This window comes from Geotrypetes seraphini, chromosome 10, assembly GCF_902459505.1.
Source record: "Geotrypetes seraphini chromosome 10, aGeoSer1.1, whole genome shotgun sequence".
NCBI lineage: Eukaryota > Metazoa > Chordata > Amphibia > Gymnophiona > Dermophiidae > Geotrypetes > Geotrypetes seraphini.
In genome coordinates this window covers 72,159,808-72,182,614 of record NC_047093.1, presented here as the reverse complement: position 1 = coordinate 72,182,614, position 22,807 = coordinate 72,159,808, and the positions used below count along the sequence as shown (strand labels likewise).

The 22,807-nt window shown below is 37.9% G+C and overlaps 1 protein-coding gene and 1 long non-coding RNA gene across 3 annotated transcripts in view; one reads left to right on the top strand and one right to left on the bottom strand.

Annotated features, from left to right (window-relative positions):
• The window catches only part of LOC117367505, a 48,905-nt gene extending 39,427 nt beyond the window's left edge, over positions 1-9,478 (bottom strand). Inside the window, exon 1 of the long non-coding RNA XR_004540778.1 lies at positions 9,262-9,478. This is a non-coding gene — a long non-coding RNA (uncharacterized LOC117367505). The remainder of the gene's footprint in view (positions 1-9,261) is intronic.
• Positions 9,479-9,526: 48 nt separating this feature from the next.
• The window catches only part of PBX3 (PBX homeobox 3), a 426,198-nt gene continuing 412,917 nt past the window's right edge, over positions 9,527-22,807 (top strand). Inside the window, exons 1-2 of one of the 2 annotated variants that reach the window (XM_033960083.1) lie at positions 9,527-10,842; positions 11,915-11,988. In XM_033960083.1, the coding sequence (XP_033815974.1) occupies positions 10,646-10,842; positions 11,915-11,988 (271 nt within the window). In that variant the 5' untranslated portion in view covers positions 9,527-10,645. The remainder of the gene's footprint in view (positions 10,843-11,914; positions 11,989-22,807) is intronic. The other variant, XM_033960084.1, reaches the window with a different exon arrangement.

Sequence of the window (22,807 nt, the reverse complement as noted above, 5' to 3'; positions counted from 1 at the left end):
GTCAGACACTACAGCTTATTTCCCCCTTTGTGAAGATCCATTAAAACATCTGATGAAAGACATTTTTGATTATGTAACTCATCATTATGAGGAGGGCATGCTGACAAAAAAAGAATATCAGTTTTTGATAGAAAAACACCCTAGAACTCCAAACATCTATTTTGCCCCAAAAATACACAAAAGTCAAACCAATCCACCGGGCAGACCTATTGTTAATACACGGGGGTCTCTTTTAGAACCCTTGTCTAAATTTGTAGATTTCTTTTTAAAGAAGGAAGTGATGAAGATCTCCTCTTATATTAAAGATTCCTCCCATTTTCTTAGGATACTAACTCATATCACACAAGTTGAGTCTACAACTTTTCTAGTAACTCTTGATGTGGTCTCTCTATATACCAAAATTCCCCAACAAGGGGCTCTTGAAGTAGTAAAAGAGGTCTTGTCTAAAAGAGATGATCAACGGATCAGTACAGAGTTTTTAACTAAATTAGCCCAATGGGTGATTGAGCAAAATTATTTTGAATTTGGAGGCACTTATTACCAACAGATCCAGGGGGTGGCTATGGGGGCCACTTTGGCTCCTTCAGTGGCCACCCTCTATATGAATAACTTTGAGGAGAATGAGATATATCCTTCTGTTTTCTTTAAGAACATTCTGCTTTGGAATAGGTTTTTAGATGACATTTTCTTTCTTTGGAAGGGCACTGAACAAGAATTGTTAGAATTTCTTAGGTGGATAAATACTAGAGACATTCATCTTCAATTTACTCCTACATATGACATTACAACATTGGATTTTTTGGATATGCGTCTTATTAAAGAAAATACTCAACTGACTACAAAACTTTTTAGGAAACCCACAGCTCGCAATTCTTTGTTACATTTTTCGAGTTACCACCCCTACCATCTTAAATTTAACCTTCCAGTCAGCCAGTTCCTTAGGGTTAGACGAGTCTCTTCAGATATTAAAGAATTTAAAACAGCGGCTAATGAGTTACAGCAAAGGTTTAAGGTGAGAGGTTATCCAGTAAAAGCTATCCGCCGCGCATATTTACGAGCTAAATATGCTAATAGAGATTTACTATTAACAGAAAATAGTCACCCAGAAGTGGAGGATAGACTTATTTGCGTACTTCCATATTCTGAAGCTGCTAAGGCACTGATACATCAGATAAAACGACATTGGCAGGTATTACAACTACATAATGTTTTTGCGGAACTTCCAATGTTTGCTTTTAGGAAAGGCAAATCAATAGGGCAAACCTTAATGCAACAAAAACTAGGCTGCAGATATGACACTACAGTGGGAAGTCATAGTAAATGTGGGAACTGTCAATGGTGTAATAGCGCCATAGAGGGTAGCACATGGACAGACCCTCAAACTAAGAGAACTATTACGGCATTTACTAATACCACCTGCCGGACGGAGAATGTAGTTTATATATTGATTTGTCCCTGCAACCTTGTTTATGTGGGACGGACATCCCGTCCGATTCATGTGCGATTAAATGAGCACAAGTCAAGGATAAAAACTAAAACGTTGCAAGCTCCGATAGTTGAACACTGCATACAATACCAGCATGATTCTAGCCATTTAAAATGGAGGGTGATTGATCATTGTGAAGAAAAAGAGGGGGAGGGGGTGGTTAACATGGAAGAAAAACTCAACTATAAGGAACAACGCTGGATCTATACATTGAATACAGTTACCCCTTTTGGACTTAATACAGAGCTTGAATGGCTATCTTTAGTCTGATTTATGATCTTGACAAATGAGGAGGAGTTAGAAAAAGGAAAAGAGAAAGAGAGAAAGAGAAAAATAAAAATGAGTTACAGTAATGAGAGCTCTGATACGTCAGTTGACACGTCATCACTGATCAGCTGGCTGATTGGAGCTCTGACGATATTTAAACTAGAGAACGCTGTCGGCCCCGCTGTAAAGGATAGATTGTTACAGCGGAGGTAGATGACTAATGGTGAGTAGAAAATGTGTAAGCTTTCAGCCTAAGTAGGCGTTAGTTTTAAAAGAATATAGTATTGAAATACATTTTCTATGGTAAGCACTGCACTGGTGAACTAAAATGGGTTTTAATTTATGGTTTTGTTGGTGATTTACAGGGATTGAGCCTTGAAAAAGCAAGCGAGGCGAAACATGTCGGCTTTGACATCCCTCATTAGTGCTGACATCTCTAACCAGGAAGACTTAGCCATATTTTAAGCTAAGTATTTATCTTTATATAAAAAAACAATATAAATAGAAATAGAAATAGTTGGAAAGCTTTATGAAAAATGTCCCGATGACGAGCAGACACATAAAGCTCAGGACAATGAGAAGTTTGAGTCCTGAGTGGTGCCACTGAGGGTCGGGTAAAAATTCTAAAAAAAATTTTTTTCTGAATATTATATACAAGGTGGTTTCATAGCCTTAAACAAATTTATATTTTTGGCTATATTTAGAAATTGAATGTTTTGGCACCTTGATAACAATTTCAATACTTGTGCGTGGATTTGATTCATCTCCTTACAAGAGGCATAGAGGGATATGGGTGATTAAAATTACGCCAGGTGTACACCTGGCTGGGCCTCTGCATGTGCGGATCGCCGGACTTGATGGACCAAAGGTCTGATCCGGAGATGGCAGTTCTTATGTTCTTATGACCCTTAGGGCCTCAATGACCGACTTCAAATCCAGAGTGGGCCTGTGCCTTTCTTGGGCTCTATGAAATATAAGGAGCATCTGCCTGAGCCCGATTCTTCCTCAGGAACTGGTTCTATGGCATGAATGTCTAAGAGTCATTGCACTGTCACTCGGACTCTGGCCTCCTTTTCTGGATACTTTCTTCAAAGTACTTTCTTCCCTTTTGTATAGCTAATTACTTGTGTACATTGTATGTTTATTTGTATAAATTATTTCATTTTTGTCTCCTAATTTTAAATTGTCATACGCATTGAAGTATTTGATATTGCGTGTGCAACAAACTTTTTAATAAACTTGAATCAAGGAACAGATCAAGAGGGAGCTGAGAAACTCGATCTTGTGCCCCTCCCAAATAATGTCCAGAACCCAATGGTCAGACGAGATCTGTTCCTATTCCTTCCAGAAAGCCGACAACTGCCCACTGATATGAAGAGGAACAGCCTTCACCCTGGCATCATTGTTGCTTCACGGAGGCCGAGCCACTATGAAAACCACAGGTTGCTGGTGCCTGTAACTGCCTCTGAGAAGAGTAACCAGAGAAAAACTGGTGGGATTTCCTAGAGACACAAAAACTGCCTCTGCCACCCCGGGAAGAGTTATGGCCTCTGCCATCCTGGAGGAATTTGGGATGGCGATCCGCCATACTGGCCATGAGGTCATCCAGCCCTTTACCAAAGCAGATTACCCTTCAAAGGACAGATGTTGAGAGTGGCCTTGGAGACTGAGTCGCCTGCCAATTGCCTGATCCAGAGCATTTGGCGGGCAGAAATGGAATAAGCTGAAACTTTACTCCGGACCCTGGTGTCATAAAGAACATCAGCCACATTATCCACTTGCTCCTTAAACATATGGGGACAGGAGTCCCCAAGCTCCGAGGAACTAATCTGTAGTCTGGTATAACAGACCCGTGCCATGAAGGAGGCAGCTGCTGCAGTCCTTCAGCATCACTCCACCCTCACTAGGAAGGAAAGTGCGCTTGGTCACTTGTGCTACTGTGGAATCCACTTTTGGTTGCACAAACAGTTGTTGGAAGTCCAGAGCCATAGGACAGAGCCTAGACATAGCTTTGACCACCTTAGTATTCAGGGGACTCCCATTGATCAGTGACTAAGGAGATAATATCCGGATGAGCAGGAAAGAAGGTCATCTATGTATTAGTGCCGCTCATAGCAGATCACTGAGAGGTGGAGGGCTGCTGGGCAACAAGCTTCAATGCAGACAGGGTGTCAAAAATGGCTTGAGAAACAGAACCTGATTTAAAGAGGTGACACACTAAGGGATCATCACTGTGATCCGCAGACGCTCTTGCCTCCTGACCTCTGGACCCCGAAAGGGATCCCAAATCATCCAAAAACACAGAGGAGCCATGTGATAATAGGGGCACCATGGAAAGATACTCCAATCATCCCTGTCCTGCTCTGACACTAGGAGCCAGTATGGTATAAGGTAGAGATGCCTGCTTGGTAAAAGGATCCCCCTGAGACAGAGCTGGTGCGCCTGCAGGCAGTGCAGTGCTTCCTGGGCCTGTTAAGTAGGCTTTCCATAAAAGGCTGCCAAAATTGGAAAAGCCTTACACTGGAGGCCCTGAGGACCCCAGACTGGGGAATTAGGTTCTCATTCGCTACCACACCCTTGTGTTTCGCCCCCTCATTCCTTGCTGTCTCTGAGCAGGTTCTCTTTCTCGCAGACCGGTCTTTCCAAGCTTTCAGGGATTCCAAACCTTGGAAGATTGAATAGAGGCTGAGCCAGAAGCTCCTGCCCCCTTCTCTCGCACCCCATGGCACTTGAAACATGGCTGTTTCTCAGCTGGCAAATCTGCACAATTGGAGGAATTGTAGCTAGTCTGACCTGGGGCATCCATAACAGGTGATCCCTAGAAAAAAAGAACTAAAAAAAAAAATGCTAAAAATCCAAGTCGACTGCCACCAAAAAATTTGTGACAAAAATGGCCTTTTGAAGCTAAATAGAAAAATAAAAAATAGTGATTTAGTTTTAGAGGTAGGAGAACCTTACCCTGACCCCAGAAACCCTCAAAACTGAGTTTTTTTTAACACCCCACCGATTTTCCCCATAGGGAATAATGGGAGTATTCACTGTGACTTCTGGTGCTTGTCAGCTTTTTTGAATAAGCCTGCCTGCAGGTAAAGTATTTCAGCCACAGAGTAGTCCAGCACAAGACGATCAAAGAAGATCTTCTGGCTGCTGGTCAGGCAAACTTGGACCACGGACTCCCACCCCCAAAGTCCGCATGATGCACTGAGGGGAGAAACTACACAGTCTGATACCGAGGGTTGTTACCCACAGTCTGTGCTCAAGTATCTGATAAATCAACAGGAGAGCAGCTTCCAGGGGAAAAGTCCCCGAGCTCCTGAAGGGACACAAAGTAGACTGGCTCCACAGGTACTCAGAGAGATTGGCCTGGGAGTGCAGTCCACCCACAAGGGACTGCGTCCTCTCTCCAGCAGAGTATGCCCAAGAAGGGGACCTCCAAGCACCGAAGCTATTAAGAAAAGTCTGAAGGCAAAAACACCCAAAAAGAACAAAAAGAAGCACAGCAGATCAGAACACACCTTCTGAGTTTGCTTTCAGAAGGAAAAACTGAAGAGGGAACTGTTCGCCACTGCAGAAGGGGAGGAGTGTATCTCCTCCCCTTCTGCAGATTTGCAGCTAAGGGGAAATAACAGGTTTTTTAAAGAATCCTGTATTTGAAACTGAACTGGGTTTCCTACTACATTATGAACCATAAAGTTCTACTGCTTGACTACCTGCTGATCATCTATCCATCTCTCCCTGTTGGCCTTCCCTCCTCTTTCTCCACGACTTTCATTAGAATGCTATCATGTTTCATTTATGTTCTGATATTGTCACCTTTTGCTCATACTGTGCTGATCCGAGGAAGACATTTTTGGCTTTCAGAAGCCAGTCAAAAAAAGTGTATTATGTTCAGCCAGTGCTAAAAAAAAAAAAGAAAAGAAACCAAATGCAAATACATAGGGCTCCTTTTACTAAGATGTGATAGCGGTTTTAGTGCGTGCTTAGCACACACTAAATTGCCACACGTGCTAGACGCTAACGCTAGCATTGAGCTGGCATTACTTCTAGCCACGTAGCGCGGGTTTAACGTGCGCTAAAATTCTGCATGCACTAAAAACGCTACGGCAGCTTAGTAAAAGGAGTCCATAGTTTATATTCTATATATAATCAATAAGGTATGATGTGGATTACAAAACATTCTGATTGTCAATTCTGTACTTCCTAGAAATAGCTATCATATTCAGTCAGTTAAATAATAAAAAATTAAAATATTTAAAATAGAAATAGGTTTTCAATTTCCTACGTAGGTACATATAAAATAGTATCACCTTAAATTCCATTGTTTTTGTTTTTATTTATCAGTCCTTTACTCAGACAGCAGGACCTCTGGTTACAGCTGTACTGAATATTATATTTTACTATTCAGCCGAATACAATACTGAATATGAATAATGGGCATTGAGTTTTAACATAAAAATAATAAAAGAAGCAATGTGAAATCAAAGATAAAGGGCTCCTTTTACGAAGCCGCATTAGCGGCTTAATGCGTGTAATAGCATGCGCTAATATGCCGGCCGCGCTAGCCGCTACCGCCTCCTCTTGATCAGGCGGTAGTTTTTCAGCTAGCGCTTGGGTTAGCGTGTGCTAAAAAGTTGTGTGCGATAAAGACGCTAATGCGGCTTCATAAAAGGAGCCCAAAGTGTTCAGTAAGATTTAGCACAGTGGAGCCCCAGATTATTTGCATTCAGAATTTAAATCACTATTCAGCCGAATACAAATAATGTATTCGGGGCTGAACCAAACTGAATATTAATATTTAGTAAAGCCCTACTATGGTACTCCTTTTTGGAGCAGATGACTGCTGCTACACTCTTAGTTTTAGTAAATCAGTCTTCTACACAGCAAGTCCAGGATCAGACCAACAGCCCTAACAGCTGATTTTAAGAAAGGTTTGGACAATTTCCTAGAGGAAAAGTCCATAGTCTGTTATTGAGAAAGAAATGGGGGAAGCCACTGCTTGCCCTGAATCAGTAGCATGGAATATTGCTACTCCTTGGGTTTTGGCCAGGTACTAGTGACCTGGATTGGCCACCGTGAGAACAGGCTACTGGGCTTGATGTACCATTGGTCTGACCCAGTAAGGCTATTCTTATGTTCTTATTAAATAGTGTTTTCAAAGAGCTTTTACATACAGTTCTAGTAGCCATATTGGTTCTGGAGAAAACTGGAATTTTGGTAGGTTGTGATCCAGCAAAAAGATGTAATATATACATGAGTATGATATAACATAACATTAAGGAGCTTTTCTTTTTTACTAAAGCTCATGCTAACAGAATTAGTGTATGCTAAAATCTAAAAAGCTCACAGATATATAATGGGCTTCTTGGCACTTAGTGCATGCTAAGCTCTAGGAAAAGAGCCTCTAATGCAGGAATTCTGATCCCACAGCTTTCTTCTTGCAAGATTGTTAGTTACCTATAATGGTAAAGTAACCTAATGGTTAGAGCATTGGGTTAAGAACCAGAGAAGCCCAGTTCAAATCCTACTGATGTGACCACAGCAAGTCACTTCATTCTCTGTTGCCTTTATATTCAAGCTTAGGCCTGGCTTTACTAAAATGTGCTTTCATGTCAATATGTATATGTATGGGTTAAAAAAAAAATTAGTTAGTGTCTTATATAATTTATACAATGGGACCTAAATGTATTTATTACTAACACACTTTGGTGTTAGCACTTATACCATAATCTAGTACATCTAGCCTCCATATTTTAAGCCCTTTAGGGTCAAGGAGTTATCTACTGTACTAGAATGCAATTCACCTTGAGCTGTTAATGAAATAGTGTTAGCTAAATAAAATAGACCAATAAATAATGCTACCATCTCAAACAGATTTTGTGTTGTTTGTAAAGCTCACATGCTACAATTCTTGTTCCTTTAAAAAGCACATCCTCCCCCCAAAAAACAAGAAAATAATGAGTCACTCAAACTGTATGTTTGAGAATTGAAAACCCCATAGAATAGTCATAATGAAATCATCTCATTCTTATAAAATTCAATGACATTTTTCTTTTTGTGGCTCCATCTATGAAGTATACTGGTAAGCTAAACCAGTGTTACTGCTCCATGTGGATCTCTCACTTTTATTGAAAAGAAAACTGTAGCTTTGACATAAAGTTTAATATTTCAAATATGTATGTTGCAAATAACAATGCTTAACCTATATAAAATTATATGCTTTAATGAAATGTTATGTTTTTTAAATGTTATTTCCTTGTCACTCCAATACAGGATGCAGGCAGATTAGCAATGGTTACAGATGACCTCACACACTTGACCCTGATTAACCCATTTTTATGATGGTATCACACTATGCAGGTTTTAACTGTTTGGCTGGAAAACTACAAATATGTAAACTGGTTAACTTGAATACGTAAAACATTTGAATTTGGCTCTAGGATCCATTTGCAAAGCACCTACTGGTATTATCTCTATCAGATGTGACATATCTACTTCTTCTTTTTTTTTTTGCATTTAGCACACACCTGTTTTCCGTTGTACTTCAATGTTTATTTCTACTGCAATTTTGATATCTATATCTGCTGCTCTCTCGTAGGAATTACAGAACGGTTTATAATGCCTTCCAGACAGTTATTACCTATTTTTTTTCTTAACTGGTTTGACTGCAAGTGAAAAACATTTCTTTCCTTTATTTAATAGCAGATGCTTCCACCAAAATAATTATTTTCATGTAAAAATATAAAAACCCTCCAGTCAAGTTCTAAACAATTGTTGCTTTCTATCAGTGTGAATTGGTAGAGGCACCAGTAAAATAAGTATGAATTTGACTTCATACTGTCCTAGGAAAAAGTTGGTAATCTCTTCTGGAAGACTATCTACATTTACCCAGTGGACAATTAATCCCTGCCGTAAGTAGGAATAAAATATGGGCTATTACAGTAGGATTGTGAATACAGAAAAATGAAAGCAATAAAGTGAGTCCCCCAAAGCAATATTTTAGTTCATCTAATTCAAATACAGTTTATTGGGATACATTTTGAAAGGTCACTTATACACAGCAGTCGGTGATTTTTTTTAAGGCCAAAGTGAGAAAATATGACTTTTTTAAAAATATAAACACGGAACTATCCCGTTACATGCATGGCAGTTAACCATAAAGGAAATATTGTCAATGCATTTCAATATCCCAATAGCGCATTGAAACATCCCTCTTTCTATCATCAAATCATCCTCTAATGAGCTCTAGCTACTACCACGTGTGTGTTGACAGAAGTGAGAGATGGAGCAACGTCCCTTCCTTCTCCCCATCGGCCTCGCTCCAGCAGCCTCCCCTCTTTTTCTGCTGCTATGGCAACAAGGCAGAGCTCAGAGTAAAACTGAAGCAGCTGCCTCGCGCTCCCAGTGCCGAGCTCAGCCACCCGGTGACGTAATGATTCGAAACCACCAATTACAAGTTCCGCGCGGAAGCAGATATGGGAAGGCGGGAGGGAAAGAACCTGAAAAGGTACCTTAAAGACAAGACCCGCCTTCCTCTTCCTCCCCTCCGCGATGGCGTCGGAATGCATTCTAGCTGGTTCGGTAAGCCTCTTGTCAGTCAGAGCGAACCTAGGCTCTGATTGGACAGCGCTGCCGTCATTCCACGGGCTAACGTAGGCCGTCGTGTTGCGTAAGGTTGAGGAGAGAGAGAAAGAGAGAAAAAAAAAAAAAAAAAAGCCAACCTCCAAAGCAAAACAAAACGAAAGACCCCCCCCCCCACACCTAAAAACAAACAACAATCTCCGTCCCCGACGGTCGGAGTAAAGGTTGTGCTGCTTCTTCTCTTTCTTTGTATGATTCACGCTTTTGGCAAAAGCTCACTGTGTGAGACGGGTTTTAATATCTTCGATAGCTTTTTGCCATCAAGGCGAAGATGCCGCTGGAATGAAAGGTTGTTCCTAAGAGCTATCGGTAGCTGTACCCTCCCCCTCCGCTCTCCCGGCTTTTGCGGGGGTCTGAGGCTGCAAATGGTCTGGAAGCCCCGCCCCCGGCGGGCGGGGCCTGCATTTTTTTATTTATATTTTCTATTTTCTCTCCTCCTTTAAACTCTGACACGTCTGCAGTGAGTGAGTGGCATTGGCAGACTGTCAATCCCTCACCAAAGCGGCCATCAAACAACATAAAACACACACAGTCAGAGAGCTGGGCTCATAAATTTCAGCTGGCTGATTTTTTGCACATTGCTTTAGAGTGTGTAATTAATTTTTTTTTTTTTTTTTTTTTTTTTTTTAACAGTTCGCCCTATTTCTCTTTCTTTGAACAACTTCAAACTTTTAGTTGCTGCTTAAAGCAATTTAAGAGTGGATTTCCCCCATATAGTCTTAATATTGTTATTATTACTATCTTTTGAGGGGGTGTGGGTTGCATTAATGTGTGTGTGTTATGTTTTCGTGGCTTTTGCAGGTCTTTGCCACCCTGCTAACTTCTTAAAGGATTTTGAGCAAGTTTTGCAAGAAGATTTTTGGACAAGGGAAGGTGTGTGAAAATAAGAAATTGGAAGAAGTCTTGCCTATGTGTGCGGACAGGGAGACACTGCAAAGAAACGTTGATCAGTTATTTGTGCAAGAAAAACGTAATAATGATCCGAGAAGATTGTAAGTAAAACTAAAAGAAAGATTGCAAAGCTTCGGGAAGGAAAACGGTGGAATAAACGCCAAAAATCGATTCACGTTCTGAAGGCTGTTTCTTCCATACATGCGAGAGAAAAAAATCAAGAACTGAAACTGACTAGGAGATCGTCAGATTTACCGAATTTTGTTTTGTTTGTCGTTGTTTTATCATCCGATTTCTCAGTTTTCTTGATTGTGAAGCCAGTGCAGCTCGTGCCGTAGCGCATTGATTGGGCTGCGGTAGAGTATGGACGATCAGTCCAGGATGTTGCAGACTCTCGCCGGTGTGAACCTGGCTGGCCACTCGGTGCAAGGGGGCATGGCTCTGCCTCCTCCCCATGGACATGATGGGGCAGACGGGGACGGCAGGAAACAGGACATCGGAGACATCCTCCACCAGATCATGACCATCACTGACCAAAGCCTGGATGAGGCACAAGCAAAGTTGGTTTCATCTAAAAATTGTACCTTTCTTCCTTTTTTAATTCTCCTCTTCATTCTAAAATAACGTCGAGTCTGACTACTAGAAAGCAACTTCTTTATATTATAGGGAGATTTGCAAACAAGCCAGGGAGCTACAATGTTGTTTTTAATGTTTGTAAATGCGGATGTTATGCGTCTTTATATTTTTTTTAACGTATGTTTAATATTATGCTTTATATACTTTCGCTTTTTATTCTCGCCATGCCTTAAGGATACAGTATTCATCTGACAAGTTAATTAAAATCCCTTTTTAATAGACAGCCCAAAGATCTTTTCTTTTTCTATATAATAGTATGCTACAACTTTTTACTTTTGCCCCTGAACTAAGATTAAATGGGATGTCGAAAGGGGTAAAATATTGATGCAAAACAAAGCACAAGTGTCTTATGTTATAGTAAAAAAAAAAAAAAAAAGAAAGAAAAATAAAGAATACATATTATAAAGCATGCCCAATAAATCAGTAACAATGTAGTGGAAAGCAACGCACTTCAGACAGGGTTTGATTTACACATGTAATCATAGCACATGTGAGTAGCCTAATATGTCTTAGAAATAACGAGAGAACTGTCTCCTTTTAAAAATATATTATAGAGCCTCCAAAACTGCTTATTTTGCAGTTGTCTGGTCTGTAAAGTGAAGCTAGGGTGTTCTGAATGTTTCATTTGTTTGCTGGGCTCTTTGCAAGTTTGATAAGAATACAGTAACAAAATCTTGCATATAACAATCTTGTATTTGCCTCTGCAATTCCAAGGTTGACTTTAAAGAAGCCCGCACGTTTCTTCTTAATGTTTTCTCGCCTTGTACAATATGATAATACCAGCTGTGCAGCAGACAAGAAGAAACGTGCAGCTAGCTTTGTGTAGCCAAGATTCCTCGTCGCTAGCGATTTACTTCCTAGCACTTTTCTATCCGCCAACAAATGCATTCGAATGCACAAATATTAAAGCAGTCACTCCTGATAACTTGAAGAAAGGCGCCATATTTTAAAATACCTATGTTAACACGTTTGTTTGTTTTTTTGCCATTTTTGCAGAAAGCATGCGTTGAACTGTCACAGAATGAAACCTGCCCTATTCAGTGTCCTGTGTGAAATCAAAGAGAAAACAGGTAAGATCCAAAATGCTTGGTCTTAGAGAAACAGACCCTGAAATAATCATGTTGGTACTTCCCAGAACAGCTTTTACTCTGCGATGCTGGGAGCTAGGGCACCGCCATCTTTGATCATTGCTCCCTTTCCTTCTCTTGTGCGAAAAAGATTTAAAAATCTATTGTTTAATAAAATCTGAGGGTGATTATTTTTCTTTTTACAATTCATGAGCCCAGTGTAAAAATGAAGTGCTGAAGAAAATGATCGCATATCTTCTCGTACAAAGTAAATCCCCATCTCTGGTTGCAAGCGGGGAACTTAACGGAGAGGAGTGAGTGCCCCTCGCTTCCTTGTTTGTGTGTCAGTTTCTTAAAGGAGCAATGTGCCTGCAACTGCCAAGTGCATAAAGGAGTTTGCCGAGACTCATTCAAATAAGGAAGGGCTCTGGGAAGAATCGCCCAAAGCTTCCTGTAGCACTTTGGGAGAGATTATTGTTTACCTGGGCGCTTAAATAGCTGCCAAGCATATTAAGCGGTTTGCTCATATATACAAAAGGGGAAAAATCACATTTGACCTAAATAGCTTGCATCACATTAGCCTGCTGACATTGTAGCATGTAGTAAAATACAGTATGTGCAGGTGAGGAAGTGCTTCAGGGGAAAAAGGAATAAACAGTTTGCTTATGTTATTTTGGTGATTATAGATTGATGGGTGTGTATAGGATGAAGCTGAGGCTGCACATATAAATGCAATTGAAAACATGATAAAAAACTCCATTTTACAATTCTTACACAATGTCTTCTAATTATAGAGGAAAAATAAAATCAAGCGGAAGAACAGGCTGCAGTTGTAAATGTGGGTTCTTTAGATTTGCAGAGAGCAAGTATTTTGCAGATGTATCGTCTGTGCTGTGGTAAGGAAGCAGTTTAAACAGGTTATGTTTTAGACTTAGCATTATTTTTCTAAAGCTAGACAAGTATACGGTTTGTGTGAGGCGTTTTAAACTGTAGGTTAATGGCACCCTATTTTATGATGAATATTTCAACTGCAACAATTTGTTACATAATTTGCAAACTTTATATTCTGTCTTCAAAATACTTTATATAGCAACCTCATGTCCTAAGTCCCCCCCCCCCCCCCAATGCTTAAATGGGATAAACTACTCGGCACAACTGGCCCCTGATAATGGAGCACAGAAAAAAAAAAAAAGTTCAAAGCCTTTAGTTAATAGTGTCATTCAGGTTGTAACTATATTTGAAACTTGTATAGCCATCTATAATCCTGCTTGATTCCACAATTCACAAAATAATCCTTAATAAATCTCCTTTAGGTATTTCTTAAAACATACAATGAATGACAGTAGTGAAGCTTATTTTTTCTTTTACTGTCTGAACACTAAACCACCTACATATCTTTTAAGTTCTGGCCCCTAGGGCTCTGTCTTCTAATTAGAAACTGGAGGGAAAGATTTCCCTAATTTTGGTGGTAGTTGAGATCAGTTGCTGCTGGACTTGGCCTCTCATTCAAATTATGAATTTATAATCGCGGTTAAAATTACCAGATCATTTACTGGCTGATTTTGTCCTGACACATAGGAGCCAACTTTTCCAAAATTATTGGCGGTGCTGCACTCAAAGGAAATTACCTCTCCCTGGACATAGTCAAGGAATTTGTTCAATTTCGAGGGTGCTCAAGCACCTACAAGACGAACAGAGCTAGCTCCAATGATCCGACGTTACATAATACCGGGACTTTAGCACTTGTAGGGACAGCAAAAACATTGAAGGGCAGGAATTTAACCAACTATTTTAACTGATCTGCTTTTCAGTGACTACTGTTGCGTGATGGCAGAGGATTTTCTGCTTATCAGGGATTCCTTGCCAAGGCCTGATGACAACTAATCGCAGGGGTATATTGACTGTGTTGTGAATATTATGATTGATCTTGCTTATATTTTACTATCTTGGCTCCGGGTTGCAGGAATGTTGTTAAATGTGCTTTGATCTTACCAAAATACCTCCTCCTTCCTATCACCCTCCCATCGCGGCATCTTTATGCGATGCGTTTGTTTGCTAGTATTTCTTGAAACTTTTTGCCCACCCAGTTTAATGCTAACAACCTGTTCTAGTCCTTGAAGCATTTGCAGTACGCAGATTTTCAATTAAGAAAGCATACGTAGTCGAAAATCTTATTTGCTCAGGAGTTAGTCCTGGTATTTAGAAAGCAAAAGCATAGTCAAGTGAGCACATGTCAAAGGTGAGTTTAAGTCGGGAAAAAACCCCCCACGTCTTTCAGATGGAGGGATTATTGGCAGAGATTTCTGCAGGGCCATTGATGTTTTCTGCTCTGAGAGTAAAACTGACAGGGACAGAGCATCTGTGGTTTGAATTGTTTCTGTGGGGGGTGGGTGTAAACGAGATCTTATAAATTCAGACACTACATTTCTGTTTCTCGACCAGCCCAGTGAAGTTTGTACGCTACTGGGTTTTTAAAAAAAAATATGAAATAGTCAATAATATGCAAATGGTTGTTTTGCTGCGAGGACTGAAAACGGAGCACCTCAGAAGTGACAGCTATGGGGAGCGCTGAACTGCTCACAGTATGTAAAACGGAAACTAGCCCTGAATATTTTTAAATTGAGAAATATAGTTTGTGCTTTTAAGGGAATAAGTTAAATGTAGTTGTAAATAATCTGACTAAAATCGTGAAGCGGATAACATTTCTAAAAACTATTTGGAGATCGGCATGATTTAATTGGGATTATGTAATTAAACATTTGGCAGTTAGATAATAGTTTTGTAAATTTGCAGAATAGATGCAAGTCTTTTTAAAACTTTTTTTTTTTCTGTAGTACTGTCGCTGTGGATCGTTTTATTTCTGGTGCCCTGTGCTGGACATTGAAAGCTTTATTCGGGGATGGGGGTGGGGGGAAACTGATAAAGTTTTCTTGAACGAATAGAAAATCGGATGCCTTTATGACTAATTTGTTTACCTTGTAGGAAGCTATTAGTGCTGTAGTGTAGTCACTTGTGCTGTTTTTTTTTTAAATGGGTTAAAATGGGTCATTTTATGGAACATACATTACACTTTTGTTAGTTGCTTCCTGCTTTTTTTTTTTCTTCTTTTTTTTTTTGAGACAATGACTACTTTAGTTCTTGACTGTTGGTCCCAGTTATGACTATAGGCATTTTAGATAACCGATGAACATCAAAGCTTTGATTGTATCAAGACTCATTCTTCTTCTACACATAGCAGTTTACTTTTTTTCGTGTTCTCAAACAGTATGCTTCTTTATATCTTGCTGTTTATTCAGTTGCCCCAAGAGAGGATGCAGTGTGTTTGTAAACTCCTTTGTGGGGTTGATTTTATAATTATGTAGTTTTCATATTTGAAAACAATCAGCTTTTTTCCCAGAGTTTTGTTTTTAATATTTGTGCATTCTTACAGACAACCACAAGGTAGCAGACTTTTTCAGAAAGTCTAATTTAATTTTCTTTTTAATAGCTTAAAAAAAAAAAGAAGAACATTTTTTAGCTTTTTGCTTTATTGCTGTCCTTCTGCTATAAAGTATTGTCATAAGAAAAGACTGAGTTTCTTCCCCCTGCTTTGTCTTTTCTGCATCTGATTCATTCAAATTCAGCTGAACATACTAAGTTCTTTTTTTTTCCCCCTCAGCAGCTTTTGTCACATGTCAACAAAATTATCTGGTGCATAGCAAATGCAAGGTTTTTAGACTACCTGTTTCTTTACTTGTGGATAGATAGAACAGGATTTTGTATACCCCATATACTTGAACCTTTGGTAATGTACTTAACACTTCAAAACTGCTAAACCAAATAGCTCTTCTCTCTTGGAAATATGAACTGTGATGTAGTTTCCTGGTCAAACACTTTTGTGAAACCAGTATTTTTACAAGACCGTATAATATTACCCCATTGTAAACAATTTCTAAATGACATATACAGTCAAATATTCCTTTTTAATTTTTAAAGTATTATAAATTAAAAAGAAGCAATGACAGATGTCAACTAAACCATAATTTACAGCTGCTATAAAACCACAGATCCTAAATAGCACTCATTTACAAGTAATGCCTAATGGCATACATGATGGTTTGCCAGATTTGTGGCCTTTTGTGAGGCTTATAAGTAGGACTGACTAGGGAAGATCATAAAACTTAATGAACTTCTAGACTGCAGTGAACAAGAGAGGCCTGCTTGACTGGTTGGGCAGGTTCAAGTATTTTTATGTCTGTGGAGGGAGAAAAAATCAGAATCACTGAAGGTTTTGACCTAGGAAGTAAGGTACTTAGTTTAAAGCTAACTTTTTAGCAAATTTTCACTTAGTTTTCAGTGAGGATGAGATCTTTTTTCTGTCATCTCAAACATGGTGTAATCAGAAATCTTGTTTATCAAACAATGAATCGTTAGTCAAATTTAAAAAAAGTATTCCCTTATGTTCCTTTGTTTTGGTTTTATTTTATTTATTGCCTAGTGAACAAATGTAAGCAAGTATCATTTCTGATAAACAAAAGTTAATAAACAGAGTCCATGTACTAAAATCTGTAGTCTCTTTGGCACAAACTGCTTTAATCCAGTTATTCTTTATTTATGACAGCCCAAATTTATTCACAAAAATTAAAAATTCTTAAAAATAATCAGAGTTTATAAAAAAACCACTTAAAAGAGCAGAATTGATTTTTTATTCCATCGACAGCAAGAATTGGGTCTGGACCAAGTTCCAGTGCTGTCAGGGTATTTATTTACATTTTACTAACATCCTTAATTTGTGACTAGAGAAGATTCGAGCACTTATCCCTTCCCCCCTTTTTTTTTTTTTTACAAAGCCACGTGGCAATGGTACCAAAGCCCTTAATTCCCAATGGGTTTCAGTGCTTTTACCGCTGGCCACCGCGGTAATCGACTTAGTTAAAGGGGGCCTTAATGCTTGCAATTCAGTAGTAGAAAGACACTCAGTTTTAACCCAATCAGTAAAAGGTGTAGGGAAGACCTAAAGGAGTTAATGCTAAAATTGTTTCACTATTTTCTTTCAGCCATATATCTTTTATAGGCTGTAATTTCACATAAGTACATGAAGATTTTGATTTGAAAAAATGGGTGGTTTAATTATGGGAAGTACATTTATTTCTACGTATATCAAGCAACACAAGAATTCCCAGTGTTTAGATTTGTAATAACTTTCTTTGAACTTTTAGAATATGTTTAAAGAAGTTTTTAAATGACATAAGTTCTCCTTTATCAAGCTGCGCTATAGGTTTTTAGTGTGAGCCAACCTGGTAAATGCTCTGATGCTCATAGAATTCCTATGAGCGTCAGAGCACTTACCTTGCCGACCTGTGCTAAAAAATCTCTAGTGCAGCTTGATAAAAGGGGGGATAGTTGTTTAGAAATACAGTTATGGGAAATGCAGATAGAATATTAAGACATTAAATAATACAGTATGAACTGAGAGTCTAGTGTTTTCTAAATAGCATTGCACACTTATGTAGACTTTAGCATCTGCCTAGTTTTAAGCTTCAGAGACCTATTGGTGGAGGACCCACAAACAGCATACCACCCTAGATCTGTATCATAATCTCATTGTGCAACTTGTAAGCTCCAGCATTACAAAGGTTATTTCTAGTCTGTATTTTTCACTAAAATAAAATCGGATCTAGATTATATAAATAGTAGAGGCGATGCCTTTCCTTCTCACTCTACTTCCTGTTATTTTATTCTTGAATATGAAACAATTATGTACGTTTAAAATATCTTAAATTAATATGTTGTACTTTATATCAAATGAAAAAATAATGAATACAATGGCAAGAGATGATGAGAACTAGAATCTATAACTCAGTTGTTACAGCTTTCATTGATAGAAATAATTGTAGGTGCATAGTTTACAGATTTGGGTATACTGAAATCATTTTTCATTTTAAATGTTGACCTGGGGTAAAAATAAATGGCATGGTCTAATTGAAAAAAAAAAATTCTTATTTCTTGGGAACAAAACTAAATCTATTAGACCAGGTTCAGTGTGAGAGCAGTGCACCGCTCAGGCATGGTAGTAATGTTTGCTGCACAGTTTCCATTTATTTTCCAGCTTCTTTCTTTGTCTTTGTGCTGGTTAGTTGAATATGAAGTAAATATTTTGCTTTCTGAGTATGCCTCTTTTCAGGTTTTGTATGCTAAGAAGTTCAAACAAATGTAGAATCATCTGGGGGCTGTCTCCTGTTACAATTGCTGGAATGAGATTTATTTTGTTTGCTGGGTACAGTCTATTGGTGTATTCACACCATGAGAAGAATGCTCTGTTTGTTTTCTCAGCAATCTTGCCTAATGCTATTTCCTTATCAAGGTGATCAGCTTGGTTCAGATAACACATGCCTAACACAGCCTGCTTTTCTCACCATGCTGCTGACCTTTTGTCACTTTTTGCTTTTCTCTAGTCAACCATGTCTTTTAAGTATGAATGCAGTAAATAGTTCACATCAATATGTAATATAAATTATTAACATTTCTGTCAGCTCTTGCAGTTACTGCTTTTATGAACTTTGAGTGGTTCATCAACCAAACTGATAAATTATGTTTTCTGACTGGATGTTACAGCTGTTTTGCTGAACTGTATTAAGCTTGACATACAATACCATCTTTGCAACATTAATAAATAAGCTAGCGGGTGTAGGTTGCTATAAAAGCAAATGCCAGGATAGTTGAAATATTGTATTTTTTTATTTTTTTTTTTTACATAAAATGAATAGCTTTGTGAACATTTTCCTGTGGAAAATCAGCAGAAATCACTATGCAGTTTACTTTTCTTTTTCTGTGAGACCGTGTGAGACTTTTTTTTTTTTTCCCCGGTCTTAATCCATAGGTTTGGTTTTTGTAGTCTGGTGGTGCTCAAGCTCTAGCTTCATGAGGAATGACTAGCAAATAATGCTGATTGATCAGACTTATTCTCTTAAGTGTGGTGTGGTTAGATGTCTCTTGCCAGGTCTCTCTGACTTGGTAGTGTTGTGCAGAAGGATGTATGAATAACTGTCAACTAAGGAACACGCTTGTGAATCTGGAACTTTAAGGGCAGATAAACTTGAATTCTGCACTTAGGTTTTGCTATTCACTGTATTAGGCTTCTCTTTAAATGTATCTGTGAAAAGAGACAAATATTTCCAGTATGCATTTTGTGCACATTAAGTGGAGCATGAACGAAAGAGAGTAATTTGTGTGTCTTTAGGATGCATCAGCTAGTTGCCATAGTTCAAATAAATTATTTACATTTTTTATGAGATTCCCAGTTTTGGCATGTAAGAATTATTTTTTTTTAAAGGTAGTCTCTTTCCCTTTTTAATCTACTCTTTGAAGTCAGCAGGTGGCCTCATACATATTTTGTTACTTTTATATTGCATTTTGTCTTTCCTGGTATTATACTATGGATTCAAAGGTGTTAAGTGAAATGGTACTCAGTGATAAGTCACATTAATGTAAGTTAAAGAAAATACTGAAGCATGTAGAAATCAACAGTATAAGCTAAATTAAAGATTCTAACAGGCATTACAGATGCTGCTAACTTTGACAATGTTCATTTGTTTGAACAGTAGTAAAACAGTGTGTGGTAAAAGTGTTTAGGGAAAGAATGAATAAAATGAACAGTTTTGCAATGCAAAGTAGTTTGTGGTGTGTGTGTTTTGTTTTTGAGGGGGTTTTTTTGGGTGGGGTTTTTTTTTTTCTTCTTCTTCTTTTTTAGGATTTCCTGGCTCCTTCTAAACTGCTATTGTGAGCCTGGAGCAGATTTTCCCATTGCTAATGCCCTAGAAGTATTAATTCACTTTGATATGCTAATTAGAGGGCATTATGCAAGAAATGAGATTAAGTGGCAGCATGAAGCCATTTGCCTGTCAGTAAATTGAGAGCTTTAGCATCCGGAGAAGCTTTGTTTTTTTCCGAGTTTCTCTTGGTTTTGCATATAAATAAAATTGATTGAAAGGTCTAGAGAAGCTTCTAGAACCTTGGTGGTTCTTTCCCCTTCTATGATTATTTAAACTTCTTGTTAAAGACCTTCTCTGAATATTAATTGATCTAATGTTAGATAATATGAAACATGAATAATCTTGTTATATTCTGTTACTGTGCATAGAAAAGAATTGCATTTCTCATGTTATTTAATTTTGATCTTGACAAATTTTAAGTTATACCTATTGAATGCACCTCTTAAGTTAGTTCTTGTTTCACTAACTACATGTATAGTTGTAGAAGAGTTTGGTAGCTTTCTGTTGATTTTGATATAAGGGACTTTCAAAATAGACTTGGGGCTCCTTTTACGAAGCTGCATTAGCGGTTTAACACGCGTAATAGCGCGTGCTAATTTTTCGGCCGCGCTAGCCGCTACCGCCTCCTCCTGAGCAGGCGGTAGTTTTTTGGCTAGTGCGGGGGTTAGCGCACGCTAAAAATGTGCGTGCGCTAAAGCCGCTAACGCGGCTTCGTAAAAGGAGCCCTTGGTCATCCCAAGTTGATTATAGTCATCTTTCAGAAAGGATGGCGGTATTAAATTAGCTATAAGTAGTCCCCCATATAAAGAAATATAAGACAACTATTTGGCATTTATATAAAGTGTCTATTATTGGTTAGGGTATTATAAGTTTAAATCTCAAGGACTAAAGAATGGCTGTATTTATCTATTCTTTCTGATTTAAGTTTTCTGTTTCAGACTGTGAATGGGTATATTATTCAGTCAAGGTCTGATGCATGATTTCCGATTTAGCACTACTGCAAATTATTTGCTGTTATTGTGAAAAAAGAACCAACTTGCCCCCAGCTGATATTGTAGCATTGGTCTTTCTGTTTTGCAAATACATTTCAAACATGAACTGTGTGTGTTTATATATCTATAGCTATATGTATGTATGTATATGAATATATGTATATGTAAATATACATACATTTAATATATAGTTTTTATGGCACATATATATACTTCTTGTAAATGCCAAATAGTTGTCTTCTTTTTTTGAGGGAGAGGGAACTAATTCTAGTCAGTTTAACACCTTCATCCTTCCTTAAATAAATAAATAAAAAGCTGTGTGTAAGCACTATAGGTTATGAGAAAAATGCTCCAGTTTTTATAGATAATTGCTTACTTTGCTATCACTGAATCCAAGTGCAGGATAGCTGTCACCAGCGAGAACAAGTCAAAACAAATTGTGAAATGAATACTGTTTGACCTCAAGGATATATTTATTACCATTTTTGAACAAATTATACTAACATAAAAAGTAGTTGAATTGATTATGCCGTGGATAAGATGATCCATTACAAGAGTGGATGGGTTTATGGTACTTTATGATGAGGTTCCTTCAAAAATTTTAGCATAGCATTGTCACCTATAAAATGCAATGATAAGTGAAGACAGGTAGTGGGAGGATTGTGAGGCTTGCATTTGTTTGTTTTGCGCTGAGTAGGCAATGATTGTTTATCAAATTTATATTTCTTCATGTTGTGGTAATTTGGTAAAGTGGGTGCAGAAATGTATTAGCAAGTAGACGAGAGTTTTTACTCTTTATGAATTACCCCTTACGTCTGTACTACTTGTTAGGCAAGTGATATCTATGTGGAGACTTATCGACTTGTTGGTTCTTGACCTTTTGACTATGCCCCAACAGGGAAATTGAACATCTGAAAATTAAATGATGAACTCTATATACATAAATTCTTGAATGTCAGCTTATAACATGATCTAATTTGGATTTACCTAAATTTATGAGCGTTCTGTGTTCAATAACAAATTTCTTCCTTTCAATAAACTAAGTCTATTATTGCAGTTGGTAGTAAACAAAACAAATTTTATCCTTTTAGCTTAACAGCTGCTGTTTAATCACTGATTCCATAACTTTGTATAAATAACGTTTCTTAAGAGTAACTGGGTCTAATTTTTAGAAAGATTGAAGACTTTATGCTATTGAAAATGAGAATTCTTATATTTCTCTTAGGGCCCCTTTTTACAAAGTCATGGTAGTGATGCTGCTGCAGTAAATAGACTGAATTGAATGGGCTTCGGTGCATTTACCACAGCATTATCGCTACTGCGGCTTTGTAAAAGGGGACTTTAGTGTGAAATTAGAGAGAAAAACCTTGCTAAAGCAGCTACAACATACCTGTTTAAAAAGAAATTTTATGGCTAGAGCTAATGTCATTAATAGGTATTATTATTAACTAGGTCCATATAAAAATGGAACCTGTATAAAAACACCAAAAAGTGATTGATTGTCAACTTTCATTGACAAATGATATATAAAAAATAATCTTTATTTTCTAAAGATCTGATAAATGATAATTTTAAACGTAATAGAAAAAAACATGCAGAATGCTGAATCAGTTATTTTTATTCTTGCCCTTAATGTTATAAGTTGCTTGTAATGTCTAAAGGTGGATATGAATGCAAAGAACCCAGGTTAGAGTTGCTAGTTCATGTAAGTCAATAGTGCACTAGTTGATCCTGCCCCGAGAGCTTAGAAGCTGAGTGATTGATGGTTGATTTATAAGGACTAAATAACCAATTACTTTTCTGTAGCTTACTTCCTTTTAAACTATAAGTCATTTTACCTGAGTTCATACAGTCTTAAAAGTGCAGTGAAACTCCACTAGTTTAGTTTATAGGGACACTTTTTTTGTGGTGAAATCTTTCTTCCCCACCTTTCCTTTCTTAAGAGCAGATTCAGTGTGCCAGCAATAAGACAAGTGATCAGGGCTAATGTAAATATTTGTACGACAGCCATATTCTACAACATTGAATCTAATGACATAAATCTGCTCTAAATGCCTTAGTAAATATATGCTGGAGAAC